This window comes from Syngnathus leptorhynchus, chromosome 11 (assembly GCF_054491065.1).
Source record: "Syngnathus leptorhynchus isolate UIUO chromosome 11, UIUO_Slep, whole genome shotgun sequence".
NCBI classification, from domain to species: Eukaryota; Metazoa; Chordata; class Actinopteri; order Syngnathiformes; family Syngnathidae; genus Syngnathus; species Syngnathus leptorhynchus.
Genome location: NC_141205.1, coordinates 12,094,123 through 12,119,454, shown reverse-complemented (window position 1 = coordinate 12,119,454; position 25,332 = coordinate 12,094,123). Strand labels below are relative to the sequence as shown.

At 44.7% G+C, this 25,332-nt stretch overlaps 3 protein-coding genes across 3 annotated transcripts; 1 reads left to right on the top strand and 2 right to left on the bottom strand.

Annotated features, from left to right (window-relative positions):
* The first annotated feature begins 2,280 nt into the window (after positions 1-2,280).
* Positions 2,281-5,405, top strand: abraa (actin binding Rho activating protein a). The gene is made up of 2 exons (XM_085924572.1): positions 2,281-2,876; positions 4,111-5,405. Exons 1-2 carry the CDS (start codon positions 2,307-2,309, stop codon positions 4,546-4,548), a joined length of 1,008 nt encoding a protein of 335 aa, XP_085780698.1. The 5' UTR covers positions 2,281-2,306; the 3' UTR covers positions 4,549-5,405.
* Positions 5,406-7,457: 2,052 nt separating this feature from the next.
* On the bottom strand, positions 7,458-13,806 carry rims4 (regulating synaptic membrane exocytosis 4). The gene is made up of 6 exons (XM_085924415.1): positions 13,695-13,806; positions 11,297-11,441; positions 9,094-9,206; positions 8,567-8,668; positions 8,001-8,140; positions 7,458-7,676 (listed from the first exon to the last, which is right to left on the bottom strand). Exons 1-6 carry the CDS (start codon positions 13,789-13,791, stop codon positions 7,458-7,460), a joined length of 816 nt encoding a protein of 271 aa, XP_085780541.1. The 5' UTR covers positions 13,792-13,806.
* A 5,099-nt stretch (positions 13,807-18,905) lies between these two features.
* cpne1 (copine I) lies at positions 18,906-25,318 on the bottom strand. The gene is made up of 16 exons (XM_085923370.1): positions 25,154-25,318; positions 24,388-24,516; positions 23,744-23,923; positions 23,560-23,634; positions 23,421-23,492; positions 23,022-23,105; positions 22,836-22,925; positions 22,655-22,753; positions 22,491-22,577; positions 22,149-22,208; positions 21,871-22,004; positions 21,691-21,745; positions 21,152-21,206; positions 20,462-20,595; positions 20,161-20,397; positions 18,906-20,079 (listed from the first exon to the last, which is right to left on the bottom strand). The coding sequence occupies exons 1-16, from the start codon at positions 25,169-25,171 to the stop codon at positions 19,969-19,971; spliced, it is 1,620 nt and encodes a 539-aa protein (XP_085779496.1). The 5' UTR covers positions 25,172-25,318; the 3' UTR covers positions 18,906-19,968.
* Positions 25,319-25,332: the final 14 nt, after the last annotated feature.

Here is a 25,332-nt window from a genome sequence, read left to right as displayed (position 1 = left end):
CTTGATGTTTGTTCAATTTGATTTGAAATAAAACTTCTTGAAATATATTTATGGACATTTGTGGATATTTATATAATATGGACGTAGTTTTCCCTCGGCCGGACGCGGGTCACCGAGGCCCCTCTCTGGAGCCAGGCCTGGAGGTGGGGCTCGAAGGCGAGCGCCTGGTGGCCGGGCCTTCGCCCAAGGGATCCGGTCGGGCATAGCCCGAAAAGAAAACGTGGGTCCCCCTTCCCATGGGCTCACCACCTATAGGAGGGGCCAAAGGGGTCGGGTGCATAGTGAGCTGTAGTCGTGTCATCGGATTTGCGGCCGCATGTTTTGGACACTCGGGTGAAGAGAGGGGCGAAGCGGTCAACTGATCACCACCTGGTGGTGGGTTGGCTACGATGGTGGGGGAAGATGCCGCTCCGACCTGGCAGTCCCTCCTAAAGCTGCTGCCCCCGCGACCCGACCCCGGATAAGCAGAAGAAGATGGATGGATGGATGGATGGATGGAAATATATTTAAAAAAAAAACTCTTTTCATCACTTTTGTACACTGAACTGTGAGTCACTGAGGTGCATGCATACTTGAGAAATGGACCCAAAATACATTTTGAATCTTGCAATTTTTGTCAACTAGATTGTACGAACAGTGCGTGGTCCTTAAAAGTACAGAATGAGAGAAGTGAGAGAACTGCTAAAAGGCTTACTCAAAAGCCTGGAAAAGAGACAGTGAGAGTCATGAAAATGGCAACGAGCCACAAAAAGAAAATATTAGAAAAAAAAAAAGCAGCAAAGGCTGAAAATGAAAGTATGACAGCAGTAGCATTAGACACATCGGCATGTAAAACAAAGCACACAAATGCCTGAAAAAGAAGTACACGGTGATGGAAAATCACAAGAATGGTTAAAGCCTGAAAAAGAAACAGCCACTTTGCATAAAAATGTGTATGCTACACAAAAGACAGAAACAGAGAAAGGTATTCTTTTTTTGTCCCTTAAATTTTAAGCGAGAACGAAATGCGCACACAGCTACGCACTTCTTGTTGGTGTCTATTTTGGGGTACACGCCGGGGGATGGGCAAACATTCTGGCATCAGACAGGGAACTCGCAAAGGCACATGATGGAAAGACAAACTGGCTTGGGCCCAGTTGGACAGCTCAATCAGTGCACCAATGAGGAGGAAACGTTTGAAGCTCAAACAACAAAAGTCTGACTGTTAGAAGAATCATTTTCCATTAAAAATGATATGAAATTAAATTTGTATTGTAAATGACTGTAATACATGTTAGATATTAGCGTTGACATTTGGTGAAATAAGATCTTCAATTTTGTAATGTTGCGCCGTCAAATCTGGAGTTGCAGGGTTCAAATAGTTTTGGATTTTTTATTAGTGCTTGTTTCCTTTTCACTTCTGTTTTGTTTAATTCAGTCACTTTAGTTTTTAGAGCCACTCTGGAAAATTCTTGAAATTATTTTGAGTATTTTTTTCAACGTGGCGCATCTGTTGAGTGCAAGATTTAAAAACCATGTTACTAAAAATAGAGTAAAAAGTAGATGTGTAACAACACACAAAATACATTTAAAATGAAAGATGAAAACAAAGTTCACTTTCAGAAAAGTTGGAAAACAGAAATACATTTTTTCCATTTAGATCTGGTTATTTCATTAATTTTTACAAACTATAATAACCATGATGGGAGATCATGTCATTATTTCTTCATGAGCTCAGACTCACTGTATATAATCCATAATGTCATATTGCCAAATATAACACAAATATAGTCAGCATGGAGTACAGTGCACTAATAGTTCCGCTCGTAACATTATAGACATGCAGACATCACAGTGTGTGTGACCAATAAACCAAACGCACGCACACGCAGAGGTCGTCGAAGGAATTTGTCTCAGTGGGATCCAGTCAACAGGTTGGAGTTATTTTTAGATCCTCGGTGACCTCACATCCAAATACACGAATTGTGTGCACTTGTGCGCGCTTATGTTTGTTCTGTAGATTTGGGCTTTGTGTGTGTGTGTGTGTGTGTGTGTGTGTGTGTGTGTGTGTGTGTGTGCGTGCTAATGTACACCCACTGGATTTCACATCTCACATGTCCCCCACCCACCCTTTCCGCTGATGGTTCTATTTAAAGGGCCCCCAGGCGGGCGTCTCACCCACTGACCGAGTGAGCGAGCGAAGATCCGGAGGGCTCGCCGCCGTTCCCGGGAAGACCTGGAAGCTGAACTGAAAGAATCATAAGCGGCATATTTTGGACATCCTCAGCCGCATCCCTTCAATCAAGACCAAGTGGGCTCCTAGAACAATGAGTGCCCCCCGACCAGAGGCCACCGCTTTAAAACGCACCGTGAGGAAAATTCGATGCGCTGCCGTGGTGTCCAGTCTGGCCAAGAGTTGGCAGGGTTGGGCCAACCAGCATGCCGACAAACAGGACGCCGCTCCCGCTGGGTGGATGCCCTGCTCTGTGGACCAGAAGGACACAACCCAGCGTAGCCAAAAGGTGAACGTTTCGAAACCCAGGGAAACAGCCTCGGGCGATGACGCCACTCCCATCCGTAGCGCTTCTATCTCTAAAAGTGTTCAACCCAAACTCAGCGAGTGCGGCGGGGATGTGGTCAACATCATTCGCGAGAAGATGGAGTCGGGTCCTGAAGAAAGCAAGTCCTTCCTGGGTAATGAGTCGCCAACGCGGCGGCGCCACATGAGGGCCTTGCATGGAGGGGGCGGAGGCATTATCCATGACAAGAAGTTGATGCTGCAGGACAGGAAATTAAGCTCCAGGAGCAGCAGCCTGGACACGGAGGACAGCGGCCTGGGGGATGAGGTGGCGCCTGGAGAAAGTGCCAAAACCGCAGATATCAAGTGCAAACCCAAGGTAGTGCGATGATGACGCAAAGCACGGTGCAGCCTGATATTACAGCGTGTCGTAACGTCGTGGCGTTACGTCGTGGCGTTACGGCGCAAGTCGACAACTTTAAAATGTGCTGCCGTAAAATGACAACATCACTTTGTAGCGCAACCGCATAGTGTGACTTCAAACTGCATTGTCATCTTCTGACTTGTTTGGATTGCCAAAGGGCGTAAACATAGGGTGAGCAGACGTCCTCTTTTTCCCGGACGTGTCCTACTTTTGAGCCTTAAGAGAGAATTTCAAAAATCGTTGGGGGTTTTGTTGGACTACCTCAAACATAATACATGTACTGTACATTGTCAATACAATTCCATTTCACTCGATTCCAGGTTTTTTCTGTATTGTTCACAAATGTCACGCTCTTCTCCTCAAATCTAGTCACTTTGCTACGAAATGACCCCACCCCCCAAAAAAGACCCCACCCTGTCCACAAAAATGACCACGTCCACCTCCAAAAAAAAGGTGACCTCTTTTTCAGAAACCCAAATCTGGTCACTCTATGTAAACATTCCCGCACAAAACGCCACCATTGCTCTGACGTCTCTTGGAGAAACTTAACTCCGAGCTGAGTCGTCATGTCCTATAAAAAGGCAAGGCAAGTTGCCTGCTGGCCAAGCTGTAAAAAAGAAAAAAAAGAAAGAACTAGAAAATGTAAATCAAGCTGGAGGACAACATGTTCTCAAGCGTGACTTTCTGGTGCAGCGGGAGGGAGGTAAGAATGTCGAGACGGCTTTGAGTGACAGCTGACAGCTGCTTGAAAGAACGTGCACTTTGAATTGGACGAACCGAGCCACTTGTCATATGGAAACAACTAAGAGTCACGAGCAAAGTTGCACTTTGAGTATGAGAAGGAGGCCACTCAGTGTGAACAACGGCAAGTTCGCGCCTACAAAATGGAAGTAGAGAAACTACATTCTGGGTAGCACGTCCGCCTCACAGTGAGGAGGGTGTGGGTTCGATTCCACCTCCGACCTTCCCTGTGTGGAGTTTGCATGTTCTCCACATGGGTTTACTCTGGACACGCTGGTTTCCTCCCACATCCCCAAAACATGCTTGATAGATTGAGCCCTCCAAATTGTCCCTAGGTGCGAATGGTCGTCGGTCTCTGTGTGCCCTGCCATTGGCTGTTTGGATACGAGCCGTCTTGGTATTTATTTTGCCACCCTCGCCGGACGCTGATCATGTCGTCTCCCCTCAGATCAAGGTGTCCACCGTGGGCGACATTAAGAATTGCTGGCAGCGCTGGTCTGAGGAGCACACCGAGAGCCAGAAACTCAATCCCTTCAGTGAGGACTTTGACCAGCATTACTCCATGAGCCAGCGCCTGCGCAAGGGCGACAGCGGCTACGGTCGCCCCAAGGAGGGCTCCAAGACGGCCGAGCGGGGCCAGCGTGCGCACAAGCACATCCACAGAGAGATGGAGGAGATGGTCTGGATCATTCGGGACATGGGCTTCTGGGACGGGCAAGGCCGCGCCGCCGTCACCTTCGGTCGCCTCTTTGAGCGCTACGTGAAGATCTCCGACAAGGTGGTGGGCATCCTGCTGCGCTGCCGCAAGCATAAGATGCTGGATTTTGAGGGTGAGATGCTGTGGCAAGGACAAGACGATCACGTGCTCATCACCGTGACCGACTGACTCCTGGAAGGACCCGCCTTGTCCACGGAGATGTGGAACTAAGTTAGGAAATTCCTCCTCGTTTTTGTTTCATGGCTGATTGAACTTCTGACCTGGCTCTTTACCAAGCTGGGAGAATAATGCGCTTTGCACATTCTGAACGACAATTGGAATAAACATGTTTTCTTGCCATGTTTTTTTTTTCATTGTACTTTATTTATTTAATCCAAGTCACAAAAATGTGCATCCAAGCAATCACAATCAAGTCAAAAGAAAATGACTTTTGTTATGAATAATTAGTTGAGTTGACATTTTCAATAACTTTGATGCTTATGATGATTTTTTTTTTTTGTTTTTCTCCAATTTTCATGGATGTTAGTCCTCAGAGGCAACATGTCCGCTGTGCGTGTAAGGCCTCCGCTTAATGTGCGTGTAAGGCCTCCGCATAATGTGTGAGCGCTACAATCAGACCCAGCAGAGCAGACCTCCGCCAAGGCCTCGACTTTGACATTCAGATGAACTTTTGAAGGTTTTGCCCTTTTAGGAAAAACATTGAATAAAAGAAGACGACATCATCAAAACGACAAGTCGACATGCTCCTTTATGTTTGGCCAAGGTAACCGACTATTACCATTATATTGTCGTGAAATGTTTTTCTTCAGATGACATAAAAAAAACTGTCGTTTTCTGTTGTTGCTACGCTAGCTGCTGACAGCTAAACAGCTTACATCGGGTGACTTCAGAGCAATAATAAATATAAAGTATATTAAATTGTAAACGGGATTTTCTCATAAAATGTTTTGGCACAAAAAAAACAACACAAAAATTCCTTACATTTATTAAATATATTCAATGTTTATATCATAACATCTAAATCTCTTGTGGTTTTTATTTCTTTTAATACATTTTTTGCATTGTTAAAAAAAGCAGTGATTCTGACTGATGATGATTCCGGTTGCAGGCTAGCATGTTAGTATGGGCTTCGGAAAACTACCTTGATTATGGCAGCTTTGGTATTTTATTGCTTCTCACAATGTAGCCTATGGTTGTTGTTTTTTTTCGTAAAAATGTAATAATAATAACGGTAGTAATAATCACTAGAATTGCAATTTCTGGAGAAATTGCGTGTGAAGGCGAAGACTTTTCACACGATTGTTATTCTACTTTTTACGAAATGAAAAAAGGGAAAAAGGAAAATGGGAATTTAATGATGATAAATGATGTTGAATAAAATAAATGGGTAAACTGATGTGTTAAAATGGGAAATAAATGATGATAAATGATGAGAAATAAATTGAATAAATTTCGCCTTCACACTAATAAGAAAAAAAAAAAATAAGTAGAATAACAGTGTGAAGGCCTGCGCCTTCACACTAATAAAGTAGAAAAACAATAGTGTGAAGGCCTTTGCCTTCACACTAATAATAATAAAGTAGAAAAACAATAGTGTGAAGGCCTTCGCCTTCACACTAATAACAATGTGTGAAGGCCTTCGCCTTCACACAATAAAGTAGAATAACAATGTGTGAAGGCCTTCACACAATAACAATAATTTCCCTGCAGTACTGCTACTGACAAACCTGAGGACAAAACTTAATTTGAAAAAAAAAAAAACTAAAATTAAATCCTTGGAGGGATCTCAAACATGTTTTATTCAATAAAAAATAAAATCGCAAAGAAATATGCTACATTGTGTTTGATCCCTCAGCACAGCCTCGCCGTGCTAACTGCGCATTATACTGCATGCAGATGCTAGCGGCTAACACTACGACCGGCTGAATCCTTTAGCTCACACTTATCAATATAAATTAAATCCTCTCCTCATGCTAACGTGAAGCTAATGGCTAAGTTACCATTACCAATGTGTCCAAGCCTTTCGCAGCGCCATGAAGATGATGCTACCTTCCAATGAAGTGAAGAAAGACACTTGCTGGTCAAAGATGGCACGTGTACGACGATTAGCGCTTCGGCAAAATAAAGTATACAATGTATACGATTACGCGACAAGACAAGCTTTCGAAGTGCTCCAAGAAACAAAACATAAGAGTGGAATGAATATTCTGGGGCACATGTCACAAGCACGGCTAATGTTAGCTAACACTTTGTTTTGATTTTGTAATTCTTTTTTTTTTTTGCTTTCTTTTTTACATTCACTTTTTTCCTTGTTTAATGACATTTTCAACCTTTGTAAATTAGTTTTATATTTTTGCACACTTGGTTGTTTGGATTTAATTTGGTGAATGTATTCATATTTTCATTTACTTTTTAAAATATGAGTCCCTTTTCATTTGACTGCAATTGTATTAACTTTTGTAATGTCCTGTAAAATCAAGTATTTTTTTGAATTCGCTTATGCTTAGGTCTTTTTCCCTTTGAAAAACTTTTAAGCTTTTTAATATTGCAAGTAAAGTTGTTAATTTGCAACGGAACGTTGCACTTCATGCTCGTAAGATAGCAAGTTTTTACCTCGACAAAGTACATCTTTGTTTTTATACTGTTTACCATTTTTTCCGTCTAAAAACAGTATGAGCTTTTTCTTTCAGACAGGCAATAGCATTTTTTTTTCTAATGCAATTCTAAATTGTTAATGTGTCAATTGCTTTTATTGTTTTATTTCTCAACGGGTTTTATCACTTTGGAAGATTAGCTTGTAGATATGTCATTGTAACATGAGTTTCTTGCAAAGGGTCAACTTGGCTACTGTACTTTGGGGTGCACATTACCTGGCGTGTGGACGTTGAGGAGGCTCCTCCAAAAGCTCCCAAAATGCTTGCAAAGCCTTGCACTAACAGAAGAGGATGCCGACGACGCTGCGGAAGGAGACCATGTGAGAGCGGGATGCTGAGCCTGCAGCGTCGCCTTGGTCCAAAGAGGAGGCGGCAGGAAGCCCCGGCCGGCGAGTCCAAAGTCTGGCTCCTGTGCCGAATGTCTCAAGGGCGCTCGCAGCAGGGACCCACACCGCTCTCCAGTGACAACTGCGAGCAGTGGCGCATGAGGGGCGCGCTGGTGGGCTCCACCATGGACGAGGTAGGGAATAGCTTGTACCAGCCGATCACCGTGCTGCTCAAGTCCAGCTCCTCCAAGAGGATGCGGGCCACCCCCATGAAGCACTTGCGCCCCATGCGCCCGTAGTTGCCCCAAACGATCAGCTGCAAGGAGCACGGCAAACAAACAAAAGCACTTCACATTCTTCTTCCTTGCTTAGGGAAATTGAGCTCTTGAAGTCAGTTTGAATTTTGGAAAACAATTTTATCACAAATAAACCTGCAAAAAAAAAAGAGAACCAAAGCCCTCCCGATCAGCCACCGGCAGTCGCCCATTTTGGTTTGAAGGGTTCCCGGGGTTCTTTAAAGACAAACTTCTCTGGGAGACTAAATTTGATGCACTTGGACAGATGGGTGATGGCAAATTGCCAAAGCACAACAGCGAAATTAATTTCATCGTTAACCATATGAAGTCGGTGTGTGACGTACCTGGACCACCTTCCCCTGGGGGCTCTCAGAGAAGACCAGCACTTGGTTGTAAAGAGGATCCAGAGACTTCCTGGCCGACTTGGTCTTCTTCTTGGCCACGCAGGTGCCGTTCTCCAACAAGTAGACTTTGATGTAGGCCGCTACAGGCAACACAGCAAAACCACACTCCTATTGAATTTGGCACGCAAATCATCTCAGGAAAATACATTGGCTTTGATTTTTTGTTGAAATTATAGTATTAGTCTGCTAATAATGCTATGAGCAATGTTCCTTGCTGTTGTTTTCACACAGGTTGAGGTAGCATTCGCCAGCTAATAATGCTAACAGCAATGTTGCTTGTTGTTTTCACAAATATCCGGCAAGAAAACAGACAGGGAGGTGAAAGTGACTTTGTTTTCAGTTTTTTTTTAAGGTGTCATGCTCTTTTGTGTTTTTGCTCTGTTTCTGCTTTGTTCTTATGCAACTGCTTAGCGTTCCACATTACGCAACGGCACAGATTGAATAGTCTCGTTACACAATGCAACCTGCGGCTTCTCTTGCTGTGTGTGTTGTGTCCAGGGAATTACCGGGAGGTCCCTTGGAGCCCATTTTCATGGTGAGTCCTCTGGCCTGCACCACCTCCACTTCCAGACCTCCGTTCCTCTCCATGAGGCCGATCTCCACGTCACCTGCGTGCCATTCATCACAATCGCCCGGTCGCAACATTTAAGAGCCAGACGAGAACACGATCAGTTTGCAATTTGAAAGTTCCTGTGAAAATAAAGATGTACATCTGACACAGCACAGAGACGTGTGTTGTTAACCACGCCGCCAAACTCTAATGATTTTAACAAAACAAAAACAAACTCATGATTTCAAAAAAAAAAAAAGTATACGTGATCTGAAGTAGCGCGTGGCCTGTTGCCGCCAGCTGACAAACAAGGCAACTTTTTGACCGATTTTTTTCTACAAAACAACCCATAGTTGGGTCAAGTTCCTGGGTTTGTCCAGTTTAAACCCAACATGTTTAAGGGTGGACAAGGGTGGCGTGGTGGAGCGTCTCTGGCTTGTGCTTCCCATTTGGTAACACGCTCGACGTAACGACCCATCTCACCCATGGACGTCATGGCCAGCGTCTGCCGGCCGACAAACTGGGCCGGTCCCATCCCGTCCAGGAAGTCGCTGAACTGGGCGTCAGAGGCCAGGCACATACCGCTGTAGTTGAGGCTGAAGACAAAAAAAAAGACACACGGTCGCATATTTCTGCAGATTTAGCAACACAACGTGGACAAATGTTTTATGAGACGATTCTTGTCGAGGAAAAGGAAGAAGCAGCAAGTGGACCGGCCTTTTAATTAAGCGCAAAGCATCCTAGCAGTCATTTGTGAATAATTTACGGTGCAACAAAATCCCTCAGCCAAGATTAGTCGTTGACACGAAGCTTTTAATATTTTACATTTGTCAAGTGCTCTGGTTTAGTAGCAGCACACTTGCCACCCAATCCAGCACAATTAAAAAAAAAAGCATCACACACATCCAAGGTCATACTTGATCCACTTTTCATTATGTGACATCTGAAGTCATCTGTCTGGCTTCATGGATTTTGTGCAGAGCAAACAAACTGCAGGCAGGCCACTAAACTTCTTAGTCTGAATTGAATGGTCACAAAAAGGATTCTTTTGCCATGCATCTGCTTCAAACCAAAATGCCAGACTTAGGGTTTCTTTTATTGAGACTTTTGAATGGATCGACCCATGAAAGACGTTTGGAGCAAGGTCAAACTGGCTTCAGGACAAATTTTTCAAGAGCAGTTAAGGACACTTGAAATGGTTGACAAAGCCCAAAAATGGGCACTTCAAATGGAATTCAACCACTTGCTGTTTGTAAGTCTGCTCACAATAGGTGACGGCCACACGCTAGTTCCTTCCAAAATAAATGTCGGGCCTGCGAGCCACAAGCAAACAGAGAGCCGTGCGCACGCGTTGGTTCTCCTCTCCGCCATCGCCCAGAATTGCAAAAGCAGCGGATTGGGGATAACATTGGCTTGACATATAGCACGCGCGAAAGCATTGCCAACTGATGAAAATGCAGCCAAAAGTCTCATTTTTCTGTCTGTGCAGTAGCAGCAGTAGCAGCAGTAGCAATGGATTGTGCAATCACCAAAGTGCACTCGGACAAGAAAAAGGCAGCAGATCCCAATCTTCAACTCTCATCATTAGCAGGAGGAATGGCAACAACTTATTTGAAGATTTTTTTCAAAAAGAACAACACAAACAAAGTTTATTTTGGAATTTTCTAGGGAAAAGAGCGAAGTCAGTTCAATAAAATTCAACAAACCCACACAAATGACATTTTTTTTTCCCAAGAAAAAAAAAGATTGTGTTTCTTTGAGGGCAAAATGTCCAATCAAGACATTTTCATGACAAATTGGGCCGATGCGGCTCGGCTCGGCTCGACTTAGTTTGCTAGCAGGTATCACTCGATGGATCCTGCTTTCGCGTCACTTAGCTTAGCATGGCAATTGTGTGCATCTTTGCCATTGGCTCCCGACATAATCAGCTGCCGGCCTTCCATCGGGTGCCTCCCGCAGGCCTTTGATGTTTTGCTGCACATTTGGAGCCAAAACGCCTTAGTCAGAAATAGAAAGCCAAACAGAGCGTGCCGTGCGTGAAATGCAATCGTCCTCTGCTGAGTTTGGCCCCCACCGCCACCGCCACCACCACCCTCCGTCCCAGTGAGATTTGAAAGCCCCCACCAAACCCCCTCTTATGTAACTGCAGGATTTCATAGCTCGGTTGGCAACGACCTGTGCTATACTTGTGATGTCATAAGCCTCCAGTGAACACAAGCTGTGTAGATTGGGATGATGCTGCTGATTATCCTGCTGCTGGTACCGCTGATGATGTACTGTGCCTCCAGTGGCCAAAAGTGTTTATTTGAGTCTAAGCTGAAAGGGAACGCCACCTGTGTAGAATCTTTTACAAGTCCGTCAAAATGGACAAATGGCAGCCACCATTCAAGACATGCAACACAACGCTGACAGACACACACGTTCTCTGTCACCAGCCAGACCATGCATGCTTTGCTCTTCCAGGGAGTCCAGTAAAATGAAAAAAAAGGTCAGACCTGGCTTTACACAGCAAACCGCGAGTGGGACGCGTATTAAATAAAAAAAGAAACGTTTCAGAGCCGTAAGAAAATGTGTTGTTCCTTGCACAAAAAGCCGGTTGATATCAAAAGACCATAAATGCCAGCGCAGAACTGGCATTTGTTCAGCGGAGGAACTTTTGCGACCTTGTGGCGGACGGCGAACTCACTTGCCCTCCGAGCCATAACTGTTCATGCTCTCCTCGATGGACTCGTGGCTAGCCTGCCGCGGCGGCCGACTGGGCATCTCCACCGCCAGGCCAGTCTCTGTGCTTCTCTGGATAGCGCCCTTCAACTTACGCCCGTCTGGGTCCACTACACACACACACACACACACACACATGCACACAGGATATAAGTGTTTTAAAATCGTGTTTCACTGGCTGACCTTGAATAAAAAATGTTATAAATCATTTTTCCAAGTTGACACAAAGCAAATGAAAAAGCAAAACGTACACACACGAGACACACAACCCCCCCCCCCCCCCCCCCCCAAAAAAAAACAACGATAACACGACAACACGTCTTGTTGCGACATAACACACTGGCATTATGGCAGCAAGCAAGGTGCCCTGTGTGTGTGTGTCCATGCGTGACCTTGTTTTTAGGACACAAGTGTCTCCTCCTTACAGCTCAGACACTCACTCAAACTGACTCAGACTCACAAAAAGTGGGACAGACAGAGTCTGACCCCCCCCCCCCCCTCTCACACACACACACAAAGACGCTTGGTGTCTCCTATTAAAAGCTACTCAAAGTCTGAGCTCTAATCAGCTGCAGACGAGCTCAGACACACACTTGCTATGCACCTGCACACACTTGTGCAAAATGGAGTGCGTGTGCACATTCACTCGTAAAATTACACACAGCAGCATAAAAGAAAAAGATCATCCATCCCTCCATGATCTCCTTTCATTTTTTCTTTCATTCTTTCTTTGAGACAAATGGATGCCCACTGATGATTTTTGGAGATGACGTGCACGGGAACAAGGAAGGGGATGGGGAGGGGGGGGGGTGACCCAAAACAGTCAGGAGTAAAAGATGGGGTGCCGGGAAAGGAGGTCTGCTCCACTGGGAGGAGGAGGAGGAGGGATGATGAAGCACGTGAGGGCCTCCGCCAGCCAGGCGCGTCCTCTCAAAAGAGCATTTTTGAAACAAGATGGCCATCTGCACTTCAAACTGCAGTCTTCATGCATGTTCCCCATGACAAAATCAATTTGACCTCCCGTGGACAGCTTCATGAGAAAGCCCCACCGGAATGGCGTGGCATGCTAGCTAGCATTAAAGTTGGAAAACATGAACAGAAGCAACCACATGCACACGAGATGCTTTCCCGTCGCCCCAGGAGAAAAAGTACCGTATTGGCCTGAATATAAGACGATGTTTTTTGCTTGTTGACATATTTAAATGCTCAGATATTAAAATGTGATAGACAGTTTTTGCATGATTTGAATGAGGCAAAATAACATGCTTTTTTCTCTCGAATATATTGTCATAATCATTTGTTGAAGATGTACTGTAATTATTTTCTGTCTAAAAATGACATTTGGTGCTCAAAAAGTCTTTTTTCAAACTTGAGTCTTGAAAACGAGGGTGTCGTCTTAAATTTGGGCCAATACGGTACAGCGCGTGCATTCAATGACCTCCGATGACGGTGGACTGCCGTCAAATGTAGGATTGCACGCCAGAAACATTGCCAATTTGAGCCAAAGGTAGTAGGAGACGTCGTTGGTAAGACACGTTGTGAATTTCAGCTGTGTTGAATGAAGCATGTTTTTTCAACATGCCATTTTTGACACTATGTTTTTTTTTTCTTTTTTAGGCAGCCACATTTGTTCCCGTGAGATTTGCACACTTATTGGAAACACCGTAAGAGTTTGGGAACCAAAAGCGTACAAATGCCTTTTAGAATGTAAATGGTATTTATTTTCGTAAGCAAGATGTACCGATACTGAACTATGTCGTCAGTGGTTACGATATTAGTCACTCGGGTTTTGGATACGGTGCGAATGCATTGTTTGACATATACATACTGAAAATATGTATATATTTCGAAACATATGTACTGCACATCAAATAAATGCATGCATGTAAGTCCACGTCCAGTATGTTGACTCGTCAAAACTAATTTCTGAGAGCCGCTGCTGCTGCGCAACATGTGTCAATCATGCGACTCGCACGGGTCACTATCAAGCCCTTTGCCACTTTGGTGGATTTTGGAGAGCTTCCACTGTTGCTCGTCCATGCGTGAGTTGTGCCCACAAAATTCAGGAGAATTGCAAATTGGAGAAATCTTGTTGGCCTGATGACATTTGTCCTGGACTGCCTAGAAATTGAAGTGTTCATCTCGATTGTCCGTATAGCCTCAAATTTTCAACCCTTGATCATTTTTGGAAAATAGGACTTCAACATGACTTTTTCAGCATTTAAGTCCTTTATACAGAAGACTAAGGTGGATTTTGAGAAAATGTCTGAATTAGAAAAAAAAAGTGTCTTTTCTGTTATCAGTGGAATAGGCGCAAAACGGACAGCCGCTACAGAGAGTGTCACGTGCATGCCGGTACGTACCTCCGTCGTCCTCATCGAAGGAGTTCATGCAGGGGAAGTAGATGGCCAGCGCCTCGAAAGACGCCGACAGGCTGATGCGGCTCTGCGAGCGCTCCATGTAGAGGCCGCCTACCCCGGTGGACCCCCCGCCCGCCGCCGGGCCCGGGTCGGCCGGCTTGGCCAAGCGCGGCTGCTGGGCATTCTTCACGCGGAGTACGGCACGCGGCGTCTTGCACGGCGGTGGTCGGCTGCCCCCCGCGGCGGCAGACCCTCCAATCCAGCCGGGAAAGCTCGGTGGCGTGCAGTGGCGCGAGGAGGACGAGGAGACGGAGGACGATGAAGAAGAGGAGGGGGAGGAAGAAGAGCTCTCATAGAGGATGCTTTGTTCCTTGCTCCCAGGTGCTCCCAAGTGACGCCGTTTCAGGAGACCTTGCAGAGCTGTACGGGTGGCGCTCCACGGTGGGGAAAACACCGATCTTTGGCACCACAGATGCTGGAGGTGATGGCTGCGGCCGTCGATCGCCTCCCGGGCTTAGTGATGCTCGTCTGGGAGAGTCAGACAGGATTGAAAGAGAGCAGAGGAGGAGGAGGAGAGGAGAGGAGTCAGCCAATCATGGGCAGAGGAAGGGGGACGGGGGCGCGGCTGTTGGCTGGAAGACAACCATCCATCCATTTTCTGAAGCGCTTTGTCCCCACGGGGGTCGCGGGCGTGCCGGAGCCTATCCCAGCCGTCATCGGGCAGTAGGGGGGGGGGGGGACACCCTGAACCGGTTGCCAGCCAATCGCAGGGCACACAGAGACCAACAACCATCCGCACTCGCACTGTTACATTTTTAGAGTACGTTTCTTGGAAAAAAAAATATAACAATATAATAGTCCAGGAAAAAAAGTCCTTTGAATGAAATGTTGTCCGATAAAAGAAAATCAAGAAAAGAAGGCGTCACCAAGGTAACTGGGCAACTTGTCACAATCAGCTGAGAACGGGACAGGAGGAGATGCTCATTTTGCTATTTCATGCATCTGCACCCGTTTTCAGTCCTCAGCAAAATGTCACCGCCTCAGCCGATGAATAAACACGTACAACGTTCAGAGAAGCAACGTTGTCATCCCTTCTGGCTCTTAAAGAATCAGGCTGGTTTTCATAAAAAAATGTAAATGTTTACACTATGTGACTGTTTGCAGTCACACTGACGTCACACATCGTCTCTGGAAGACATCCGTCATACACCATGAGTCAATGAGTGTGTGAATGTGTCTGTGTGTGTGTTGGTCCCATTAGAGATGAAGAAACCCAGGAGTTGAACTCATTTTAGTGTCCGCGCGTGCATAAAATTGTTATGTAACTAAGGCTGTCATGATGGATTACCAGGTAGCGAGTGTGTGTGTGTGCGTGTGTCAGAATCAGAGTCAGAATTTGTATTAAAAATCACATATTATTCGCTCCTGAGTGTAAGTCGCCCCCCCACCCAAACTATGACAAAAACTGGGACTTATAGTCCAAAAATTACGGGAAATCATAGATCAACGGGTTATAAAACCCATCCATCCATTTTCTGAACCGCTTGGTCCCCACGGGGGAGCCTATCCCAGCCGTCATCGGGCAGTAGGCAGGGGACACCCTGAACTGGTTGCCAGCCAATCGCAGGGCACACAGAGACAAACAACCATCCGCACTCTCACTCACACCTAGGGGCAATTTATAGTGCTCAATCGGCCTACCAAGCATGTTTTTGGGATGTGGGAGGAAATCGGAGTGCCCGGAGAAAACCCACGCAGACACGGGGAGAACATGCAAACTCCACACAGGGAGGGCCGGAGGTGGAATGGAACCCGCACCCTCCTAACTGCGAAGTGGGCGTGCTACCCAGTGTGCCAACGAGCCGCCAGCCAAAATGTCAATAATAAAAATAATAATAAAAAAAAAAAAAGAAAATGGGTCGCTTTCTTTTTTAGACGCCTCAGCCTGGTTTTTGGGTGAAAATGGGCCGAGGCTTCAGACCCAATTTATTCTGAAAGTAGAGCGGCGACTCATTGTTATCTGAACTTCGTCGCATTCTATCACCTCAATAATCCCCGAAGAGCGAGCTCATCGTCTGCCAAATCACCCGAGACGTCTGTACTGATGGGATTAGCTCCACAATTGAGCTTTTGCAGGTGCGTCTAGTTTTTGATGGCACCAAAGAAAAGGACAAGTGCCCCCCCCCCCCACTTTCTTGTTCTTGACTTGATTGATTTCCTATGGGACTAGCAATTATTGAGGAACTTTCTAACCTTGATCGATCATTGGCTTTTTGTATATCAAGCATCCTTTTGGAGGTGAAAACAAATAAGCGAATGATCGGTTAGTTAGTTACTAGCAAGAGGGCATGTGTCACCATTCGATTAAATTAGATTCATGCAAGCAAGATGGAAAAAAATGTTTCCTAACTTACTGCGTCATCATAAGAAGAAAAATGACTTATTCAGTCCATTTCTCAGGTATATACTGCAGATTATTTTGTTCAGACAAGTAAAACAATTCTAAGATGTCACCTGCTTGACAGTTGAAATAAAATTTCTCAAGTAGTTAGTCCTTGAATTAGACAGTTGGTCACCGGAAGGATGGTATGTCAGTCGTTGAAAGATAGTTAACTGGGTCAGTCTGTGTACAAGGCAGTTAGTAGGTGAGCCAGTCAGTATGTAAATCAGTCAGCCAGTTAGTTGGTTGGTTGGTTAGTGGGTGGCTGAGTCATTTAGTCAGTTGGTGAGTCGATTAGGCCTTAAGCAAATAAATGGGTTAGTCGGTTAGTTGGATAGTGAGTCCACGAGGTCCGTCAGAGTCCGTTAGTTACTCAGTGGGTTAATTGATTCGTTTGGCAGGAAGTCCCTTTCTCTGCTGTCCAGAAGTCAGTAAGTCATTGTTGCTTTGCTGGTTAGTGAATTGTTTGGTCAGTTAGATGGCGAGTCAACTAGGTAATCAGTCAATGCGACCTTCAAAGACACATTGTGTGTCTTTAGTTGTATCGACGGTGACGATAGCTGACGTTGGTGCCCTGCTCCAGAGCCCTATAGACAAATGAATTCCTTCTGTCCGTCATCCATCTCGTTCCAGGTCGGATGGCTGGCGACGGTGTTCTCCAGGGATCTGCCCCCCGACATGTGATGGATAGGCAATCTGGCAGCGTTACCAGCCTTTCATTGCCGCACGACGTCAATGGATTTCCTCGTTAAAGTGCGAAGTGTGAGGCCCAATCGCTCGCTCGGACTCTAAGCTGTCACACGCGATGCGGTCGTGTCATTCGATGCGCACTTTTTTTTGGGGTCAACTTTAACCAGTCTGAGAGTGACAAATAAACAGCTTGAAAGCAGCAAACCTTGCCTTTTCGTCTAAGAATTGTGAGATGTTGCGCACATTTTCTCACTTCTTCAGGTAGAGGAGATGCAAAGGGATGCAATACTTCAAAATGAGTGTTTGATCACATTTAAATGAATGTGTGGGCCAGCTCAAATTCAAAAGTAACTTAATAGCTGTCGATTATACACTGCTCAAAAAAATGAAAGGAACAGTTTTTTTTTTTTATCAGGGTATGGCATGAATTAAATGATAAGGTTTTGGTCAGGCACGTGGCAGAGGGGGTTGTTAATCACTTTCAGTCGCATTGGTGTTGATGGAATTAACAACAGGTACACACGAGATGGTCCCCAAAACAGGACTGCTTTTGCAGGTGGAGGCCATTTCAAGCTCCTACCTCTTGATCTTTTTTTAACTGTTTTTCCACAAGTGTTGGCTTTAGCAAGAGTCGTCATCACGACTGGAAGCATGAGGGGATTTCTTAACCCTCCTGAAGTCTCATTAGGAGCATGCCGCGACGTTGTCAAGCATGCATACAAGCATGTGGGGGCTACGCGAGATATTGAAAAGAGTTTTGAATTGCAGAAATTGAATTTAGGCAAAATGGACGAGCCTGCCACATCATTTTTTCACTTTGATTTTTGGGGTGAGCCCTCTGTAGGCTGAAAACTTTTATTTCCATCAAAAGATGTGGCATCCTTTTGTTTCTGAGACATCCAACTTTTTGTTTTCACCATTGAAATCTGATGTGTTCCTTTAATTTTTTGGAGCAGTGTGTAATCGATAGCCGTCGTCCAGTGACGCCGCTCAGCAGTCGGCTCGTTGTGAGCAACTGGATTGATTTTCAGGTGCTGGGAGGCCCCAGCAGCCAGCTGTAAGTTATGACGCTTCAGAAGGTATTGATCACGACGCTGGCGGCGTGATTGAAGACGCCTCCCTGACATCGCCATGCCGACCACAGAGGTACATCGTACACCCAGCCCTGCTACTAACTGGAAATACTTGATAACCACCTATTTACATATCCTAGTATGTACAGTTTAGGAGACTGTTGAAGGTCAAAGTTCAAAGGTAGCCAAGTCAAGACTCTTAAGTGCAACAAACTCCATCGAGTTGCACCTCAAATTGAAGGTCTTGATGAAAGCTTTCAATTTCACTCGTTACTTCTGTTGTCAACGTCTGAATTATAACCGAAACAAAACCATTTCCAGTATTGCAAACACTGTGAAGGAGCGCTTGACCAAAGTCTTTACTGCCCCTGGTGGCGGACAAAGGTAGTTGCAACACACATATGTAAACGTCATAAGAGGCACGGTACCGAGGAGATGGAGATGTTTGCTTGAAACCCTAATGAAACCATGAAAGTCCAACTTGAAACTCAAGGCGAGTCCTGTTTGAAATGAATCCTGACCCCGTCTTGAAAGTATGATTGAAAAGGTTAACCACAAGCATATTCCAGCATTGAAAGGCCTAAGCCTTGTTTGAAGCATTGATCGGACATATTAGCGCATGAGCGGGTGCTTTGAGAGTTTGTTCAAATCGCACACTAAAAGCAAATTTGTGTCAGCTGACACGGGGATGAACTCCCGTCTGACAGCAGTCGCCTCTTGGAGATGGTCACCATGGAAACGTGTACGTCATCTTTTTTTATTGGCTTTCACTTTAAATTATTGAGGGCAACTTTTGGTTGAGAAAAGAAAGAGTCCAAATATTCTTGTCATTTTTTTTTTTTCCTCCAGCATTATTGCTTTATTGGGTTCATTGTTGAAGCATTTGCATTGGAACTTATCTAAAGAGAGCTGTGTCATTGTAAATGTACGTTTGGAGCTACACAGAACATACTCTCTTTGTAAGATTAACACTAAAGTTGGGATAAAACATGTTTGGCATCAAGCAGCAGCAATTCTTTTTGGCACTGTTGCGTTGACGTGTTTGTGTTGAGCTTGCGTTTTAAACTTGAGCATTTTGACAAAGGCACTTGGCTTACATTCGATATTCCACTTGCTCATTTTACATCCTTTTTGTGTTTGTGGCAAAAACACTAATTGTCACAATACAACACTTTGTGAAATGTTTACTCAGTCATTTTGGCTCCACCACGGTCACATGGGTGCCAACACCTGCATGGTTACTATTTTAAGGCATTAGAAATAAGGCAAGGCAAATTGTAAAGCTATTATTAAGTTTTAGCTAACAAAAATTCCAGTATCGAGAGAGAATATGAATCAAAGTGCAAAGTAATCGATTCCTGGTTAATAAAAGACAGCAAGACACGGCGATGTTACGTTGTAAACATCCGGTGTTGCACTTCTAATAGTCATCTAGACTTCCCGTGTTGCCATGAAAACAAAAGAGGACGCCATATTGACGTCAGCTGCATAGTTAGGAGGAAAAGAAAATGACTACAAATACTACTCGTGCATTTGAAGCAAAAAAAATAATGTGTCAAGTTGCTCGAGCACTAGTATCAAAGTATGAAACAGGCTATTTGTAGGAAGGTGTATGAGGACCACACTGAAGATAATGAAAATTAATTGCAAAATTAAAATGAAAGTGGCAACATTCCAAAGGCTGAGGGAAACAAATAGATTGTGTTTAGCTTTTATATGTGGTCTCATTTGGTCAGAATTTTTTTTTTCAAAATTAATCAGGCTATGAGATTGATAAGAAATTTCTGAGAATTTGGATGAAAACGGTCAGACTCCCTGCATATGCGTGTTTTTGTTGGGAAACCTTTTTTTGATTCGATCCTCCACTTATTCACTTTCTTTCATGGGCGTTATTAGGAAGCATCCGTTATTTGTGGATTTCAGGATGATATATGGTCTCAGCGTTTTTCTTTTAAAACATAACAAAAGAATCATATAAAAAGGCAAACTCGCTCCTGGCCACCACTTGAGTGTCGTCGATTGGTTCGTTGTGGCGGGAATGCTTGAAGGCGGTGGAATGTGGCACGTTGGGCATTCATGCTTTAACGGGGGCCTTGAGTGGCTGCAGGCCTCTCATTTTGAAGAAGGACACTACTTGGGTGGGCACTTCGGCCAGCACTGACTGGGCTAAAGTCGCCAGGGGGGCCTGCCGAGACAAAGCGGAGCACAACATTTCACTTAAAAAAAAAAAAGTATGGTTCACCAGTTAAGGCGTGGTTGCACTCACGTCTTTGAACTTGAGGAAGGGGACAAACTGGACGATGTCTCTGGCGACGGCCTCTCCCACTGTGGACCTTAGCACGCCGTCGTCTCCATCCAGCAGCTCCATGGCTTTAAAGTCGGCCGGCCCCACCCCCACGATGATGATGGACAGCGGTAGGCGCGAGGCGCGCACAATGGCGTCCCGGGTCTGGTCCAGGTCGGTGATCTCGCCGTCGGTGAGGATGAGGAGGACAAAGTAGTGCTGCGGACAGGAGACGTCATCAGTCCGCGGGGCTCGGCGCCATCGCGGGCCTTTTTGTCCTTACGGATGCGCTGTTGCTCTGGGCGGCGGCCGAGGCGATAGAGGCCACGTGAGTGATGATGGGGGAGAAGTTAGTCGGCCCGGAGAGTCGGAGTTGAGGGAGAACCATCCTGTAGGCCTCCACGATGCCCTGAATGCCTGCCCCAGTCAAACACACACACATTTCACAATCACATTAGGGAAAAAAGTAGTCGCATGGTCGTGATTCTGAAAAAGACAGCAGCAAGCGTCACATAATGGGGCAAACAATCAGTCTAAATTGTTATTGAAAGCAAAACATATATATACGTATATGAGAATAGTGTCGTATTTTTTGAGAGTATGGTCAGTTTAAAAGCAGAAAAAAGTCCATTTATTGCATAGTGTCGTATTCTTTGAGAGTATGGTCAGTTTAAAAGCAGAAAAAAAGTGCAATATTGCAAAATAAATGCTCTATTTCTAGAAATGACAAATCACATTTGAGAAAAGAAATGTGGCTTTTAATGTTCATGTTTGTGGAAATAAATAGTTTGATGAAACTTTTAACTTTGGGAGAAAAATATTTTCGTTGAGGTCATATTTTTAAGAAAAGATGAAATGTTTTTTTTTTATCTATCCGCTGTGCACAACATAAGGAGAGTTGGTCTTATTTACGCCCCGCCCCCGCTGCAACGTGTTGACGTTTGCACAAAAAGAAGCAAAATGTTGTTAGTACCTTGGCAGTTAGGGTTGCTCGGGTTAAAGTTGAGGGCAAACTCATGATTGGCGGCCTGCGGGACCAACAGAGTCAACACAAATGTACTTGCATCATTGACATTCAATTTTGTTCAGTCTCGCTTGCGGCATTTCTTCAAGGGAAACTATTACCAAATACTTCAATTGATTACTCTGTCGATTTTTTTTTTTTTTTTTTTTTTTAAATTCAACTGATATAGAGACCCCAAAAAATTGTTTGCAATACTCATGATTCCATTACGCGTTTGGTCCATGTCAGAAAATAGGCATAAAAGGTGACAATTGTCTTCCAAAGTCAAAGCAGATGATAGCAAATGTCGTCATTTGAAAAATACTAACAAAATCAGTCTGCTTTGGTGGAGAAGTTGAGAAATCAGACGACGACTGAAATCGGGAGATTTGCATGATCCAAAACAACCAGGCAATTATCAAATGGTGATTCATTTGAAAAATGGACTGGTTGTCAAATAATTGTTGCATCCATTATTTCTTCCTTTTACAAAAAGGACTTGTGAGCACCTGATAGTCAGGAGGAAGTTTTGCTCCAAAACCAAACGCAGGGAAGAGTTTATCACTGAAAAAGAGAGACCAAAAAAATCCATTAGCCAAAAGGTAGACACTACGAGCAATGTGTCCATGTTACGGAATCCGTGTGTTGTTTCATGCGCACGTCCCATTTGTGCCAAAAGTGGTACTGACGTGTCGTAGTCTTGGATGACTTGCCCCACCGACCACAGGGCAGACAAGTACTGGTTCATTCCATCCGGACTCAGGTAGTGGAGAGAATTGGGGGAGCGAGGGTCCCCATTGGAGCCTGTGAAGTCGATGCCCACCTAGGCACGCGCACACAAATCCCGAGTGAGTAGATACATCACAACACGCTGCGTGCATGAGTGAATGGGTGAGTGGGTGAGTGAGTGAGTCAGTGAGTGAGTCAGTGAGTGAGTGAGTGAGTGAGTTGGAACCAGCGCCCTCACAGTGAAGTTGATCTGGCAGCCACCCATCACATAGTCCAGGAAGCTGTGCTGCGTGGCTAACTGTGACATCACAAACAGGAAGTCCAGTTAAAATGTGCCTCAGTAAACCACATCACCATCAGTTGGAGGCAATTGCGACATAACGCAGCAACAACACTGAATTGGATCAGAAATGAGGAAATGGTATCAAAGTGACTGCTTAGGATTGTAGAATAACTCACGTTGCAAATGAATTCAATTAGCACACAACGTACTGTCATTGATGATTGGAATTAAATTGAAGCGTGGAGAAAACCAGATGCTAGCGGAGATGAACAGTGCGAGTGAATCAGTCCGTGGTACCTTGCAGCTCTTCACTGAGACCACGCCCGAGTTTTTGTAGCTCTTCTTTTTTCTCTGCTTGTCTGGATGGATGCAATCAAACGCCACCTGTAGGACAAAGCGGGAACAAAAAGCAAGTCACTAAACAAAATCTTGAGGTCCGCTGTCCAAATCTGCCAACCGACCGGTGAACCGGAGTCGGCCTTCTGCAGCTCCGACACTTTGGTGGTGAAAGAGCCAATGAGGTCGTGCGAGCCGTCACTATCGTGATCAGAGCAATCCACCTGAGGGCGACAAAGGGCGCATCAAGGGTGGCAGGGCGGGGCGGGAAGTTGGCTGCGCAGCCGCGTTCCAATTGGCTGGAACCTTGAGAGGCCTTTCCAGATCGCTGCTGCAGAATGTCTGCAGAGGGACCGTGAACTTCTTCCAGCTGGGACTCAGGTTGTTCTTCACCACCTACACACGCACATGACAACAGAACAGACAAACACACACAAATGCAGTCATTTGTCAAAAACATCTTCCTCCTCATCCATCTGAGCATGCGTGCACCTCTGTTCTGTGGACCAGGTGCCATTTTCCATCATCTCCTTTTTTGAAGAACTCCAGGAAAGGGTCAGACTTGCCAAAGGTGTCCTGAGCACACGTGAAGACAAGAATCAACTCATCATTCTTTTATAACGGACAAGGCTCTTGCTCGAGCGTGCCGACGACAGTCAAAGACAGTTGTGACCGCGTGACGGGCCGACTCTGCTTTGGACCCTTCGGCCCTGGATTCGCAAGAGTTCCGGTGATTAACCTGACAAAGGATTCTGCTGTCCACAAGAGAATTCTGCGTGCTTTTTATTTTTACATATTCCAATGATATTCTCCGTCCCACGTGGTACTTTGTGAGACAGTCCAATCGTTTTGCGATAAAAATGCTATTATAAAAACTAATTAGGCAGTTACCTTCTTGTCCAGATTTTTAGCCTCAAGCTCCAACTGAATGGATCGGTTGTCCTTTATCTCCTCTGCGGTGATCTAAGCATTAAAATGTGATACTGTTAGATTAAATGATAATATATGACAGTATAGACGGCCTACATACCGTAATGCTTCCTTTGCCAGCAGGCTTCCCTTTCTTCAGCTGCAGTGGTCTGGTCAGAGTTTTACTAGAAACGATCTGAAGCAAACATAACACACACGCAGACTCACAGATCGTGCAGTCTTCCTCCCGTAAATGTGGAGGGAACGGCGTCAGGGTTCAAACATCTCAACTTATCTGTGTTTACCTGTCCCAGGGTGAGCTCTACACCTCCCAGGTAGTCATCGTCGCCGAGGTCCCGGGACGGATTGTCAATGTCGTAGACGCCCAGTTTGAGGTTCTGCACTGTCTCAAAGTGGTAGTCCAGACGTAAGCGCTGACTGAAGGACGGACTGGAGGTGTTCTCAATGCGCTCAGTGCGGCCCAGCTAATAGGACAGAAGAAATGTCAAGAAATGACAAAGACGCAGACGACTAGCCTGTGCACAAATATCGCTTTAGTTCATAAATTAAGATTTGAGGACTGAGATGAAAATATGCGTTATTTCAATCAAATATTGCTCAAAACCTACACTTAGTTCATAGAATCACTTCAATGATTTCAAACTAATTATTACAAATATTAGTCAACATTATAAAAAAAATTTTTTTTTTTTAAATGGAATATATTTTATAGTTAATATTCTTGAAAGTAGTTTTTGGCCAGACAACAGCTTTTATTTTTGATTTATGAATTAGCTGACATTTGAAGATCTGGAATGACTTTCAGTTCATAGCTGTGCATTACCAAGAGCTTAGCTGGAATTTCCTGACCCCTTGGTTGAATGTGAAGGTGTTTCCAAAGGTTTGACAGGTAATGTATGCCTAAAGACAAACGATTCCTCAGTATTACCTCAGTCCAGCTGTCTTTTCCAGAGCGCTGCAGCAGCACACATAGAGGATCAGACTTTGAGCCCACATCTTTGTCCAACAGGTCCGAACAGGAGACGGTCAGCTCCACTTTAGACATGCAGTCCGCCATCTGTGTCAAAACACCATTTAGGAAAATTTTAGGTATTAGAGCTCTAGATTTTTGACACAACACAAAATTTCATTCAGTCAGAGACCAAACAATCCAGATGATATGCTTTGATCAATTAAAAAAAAAAAAAAAAAAAAAAAGAATTCAGTTTTTTTTTTTTTTAACCAGGTTGAATTTTCTAAACGCAGTGAAAATTAGTAGTGGAAGTGCTGAAATGTACGAGTCTGAGTGTTGGCATTGCAATAAAAAACGTAGTGGCTCACTATATCACAACTTTTGATGAAAACCATACTAGGAAAAGGAGGAACATGAAACGTAAATACAATGGCGAGAATTACGAAATTCAGCTAGGACACGGGAAGTACACGGTCACGCCCCATTATGAAAGTGGCATTTTCTACATTTTTAAAAATAAGACAAATACATTCAATCTGTTACAAAAGCGACGTAGAGGGGAACTTTCACACACATTTAACATGCGACAATAATTTAGTCGTAAACCGGAGAAAAGTGAGATCCTCATTTCTTTTGATCGCGTCCATGATTAACAAGGGCGTGGAACGCACATCGAGAACCTGGGGTGACAAACACACGCTGTTCATGAAATTGTCTGTATGCAGAACAAACAAATAATTACCTGGCTTAACTTCAACATCAGTTTGGACGAATTTAATAACAAAATCCACAATTTTGGGTCCAAAATGACGGATGAGCTGCCAGGCAGACCGAAAAGATTGACATAGGAAGCTTCAACCAGTCAGCAAATTCTTGTTTTGATTGGACAACAACTTAAACGAAGCGCCCCCTTGATTGGAC

What these genes read in the sequence shown, in the direction of transcription:
- abraa (XM_085924572.1), top strand. Translation starts at nt 2,307, where the DNA reads ATGAGTGCCCCCCGACCAGAGGCCACCGCTTTAAAACGCACCGTGAGG. An exon ending in ATATCAAGTGCAAACCCAAG is followed by an intron (nt 2,877 to 4,110) that starts GTAGTGCGATGA and finishes GTCTCCCCTCAG; the next exon opens with ATCAAGGTGTCCACCGTGGG.
- rims4 (XM_085924415.1), bottom strand. Translation starts at nt 13,791, where the DNA reads ATGGAGCGCTCGCAGAGCCGCATCAGCCTGTCGGCGTCTTTCGAGGCG. An exon ending in AGTTATGGCTCGGAGGGCAA is followed by an intron (nt 9,207 to 11,296) that starts GTGAGTTCGCCG and finishes TTTTGTCTTCAG; the next exon opens with CCTCAACTACAGCGGTATGT. An exon ending in CCCAGGGGAAGGTGGTCCAG is followed by an intron (nt 7,677 to 8,000) that starts GTACGTCACACA and finishes TGCTCCTTGCAG; the next exon opens with CTGATCGTTTGGGGCAACTA.
- cpne1 (XM_085923370.1), bottom strand. An exon ending in TAGAGCTCACCCTGGGACAG is followed by an intron (nt 23,635 to 23,743) that starts GTAAACACAGAT and finishes TGTTTGCTTCAG; the next exon opens with ATCGTTTCTAGTAAAACTCT. An exon ending in GAGCAACCCTAACTGCCAAG is followed by an intron (nt 20,596 to 21,151) that starts GTACTAACAACA and finishes TGACTGGGGCAG; the next exon opens with GCATTCAGGGCATCGTGGAG.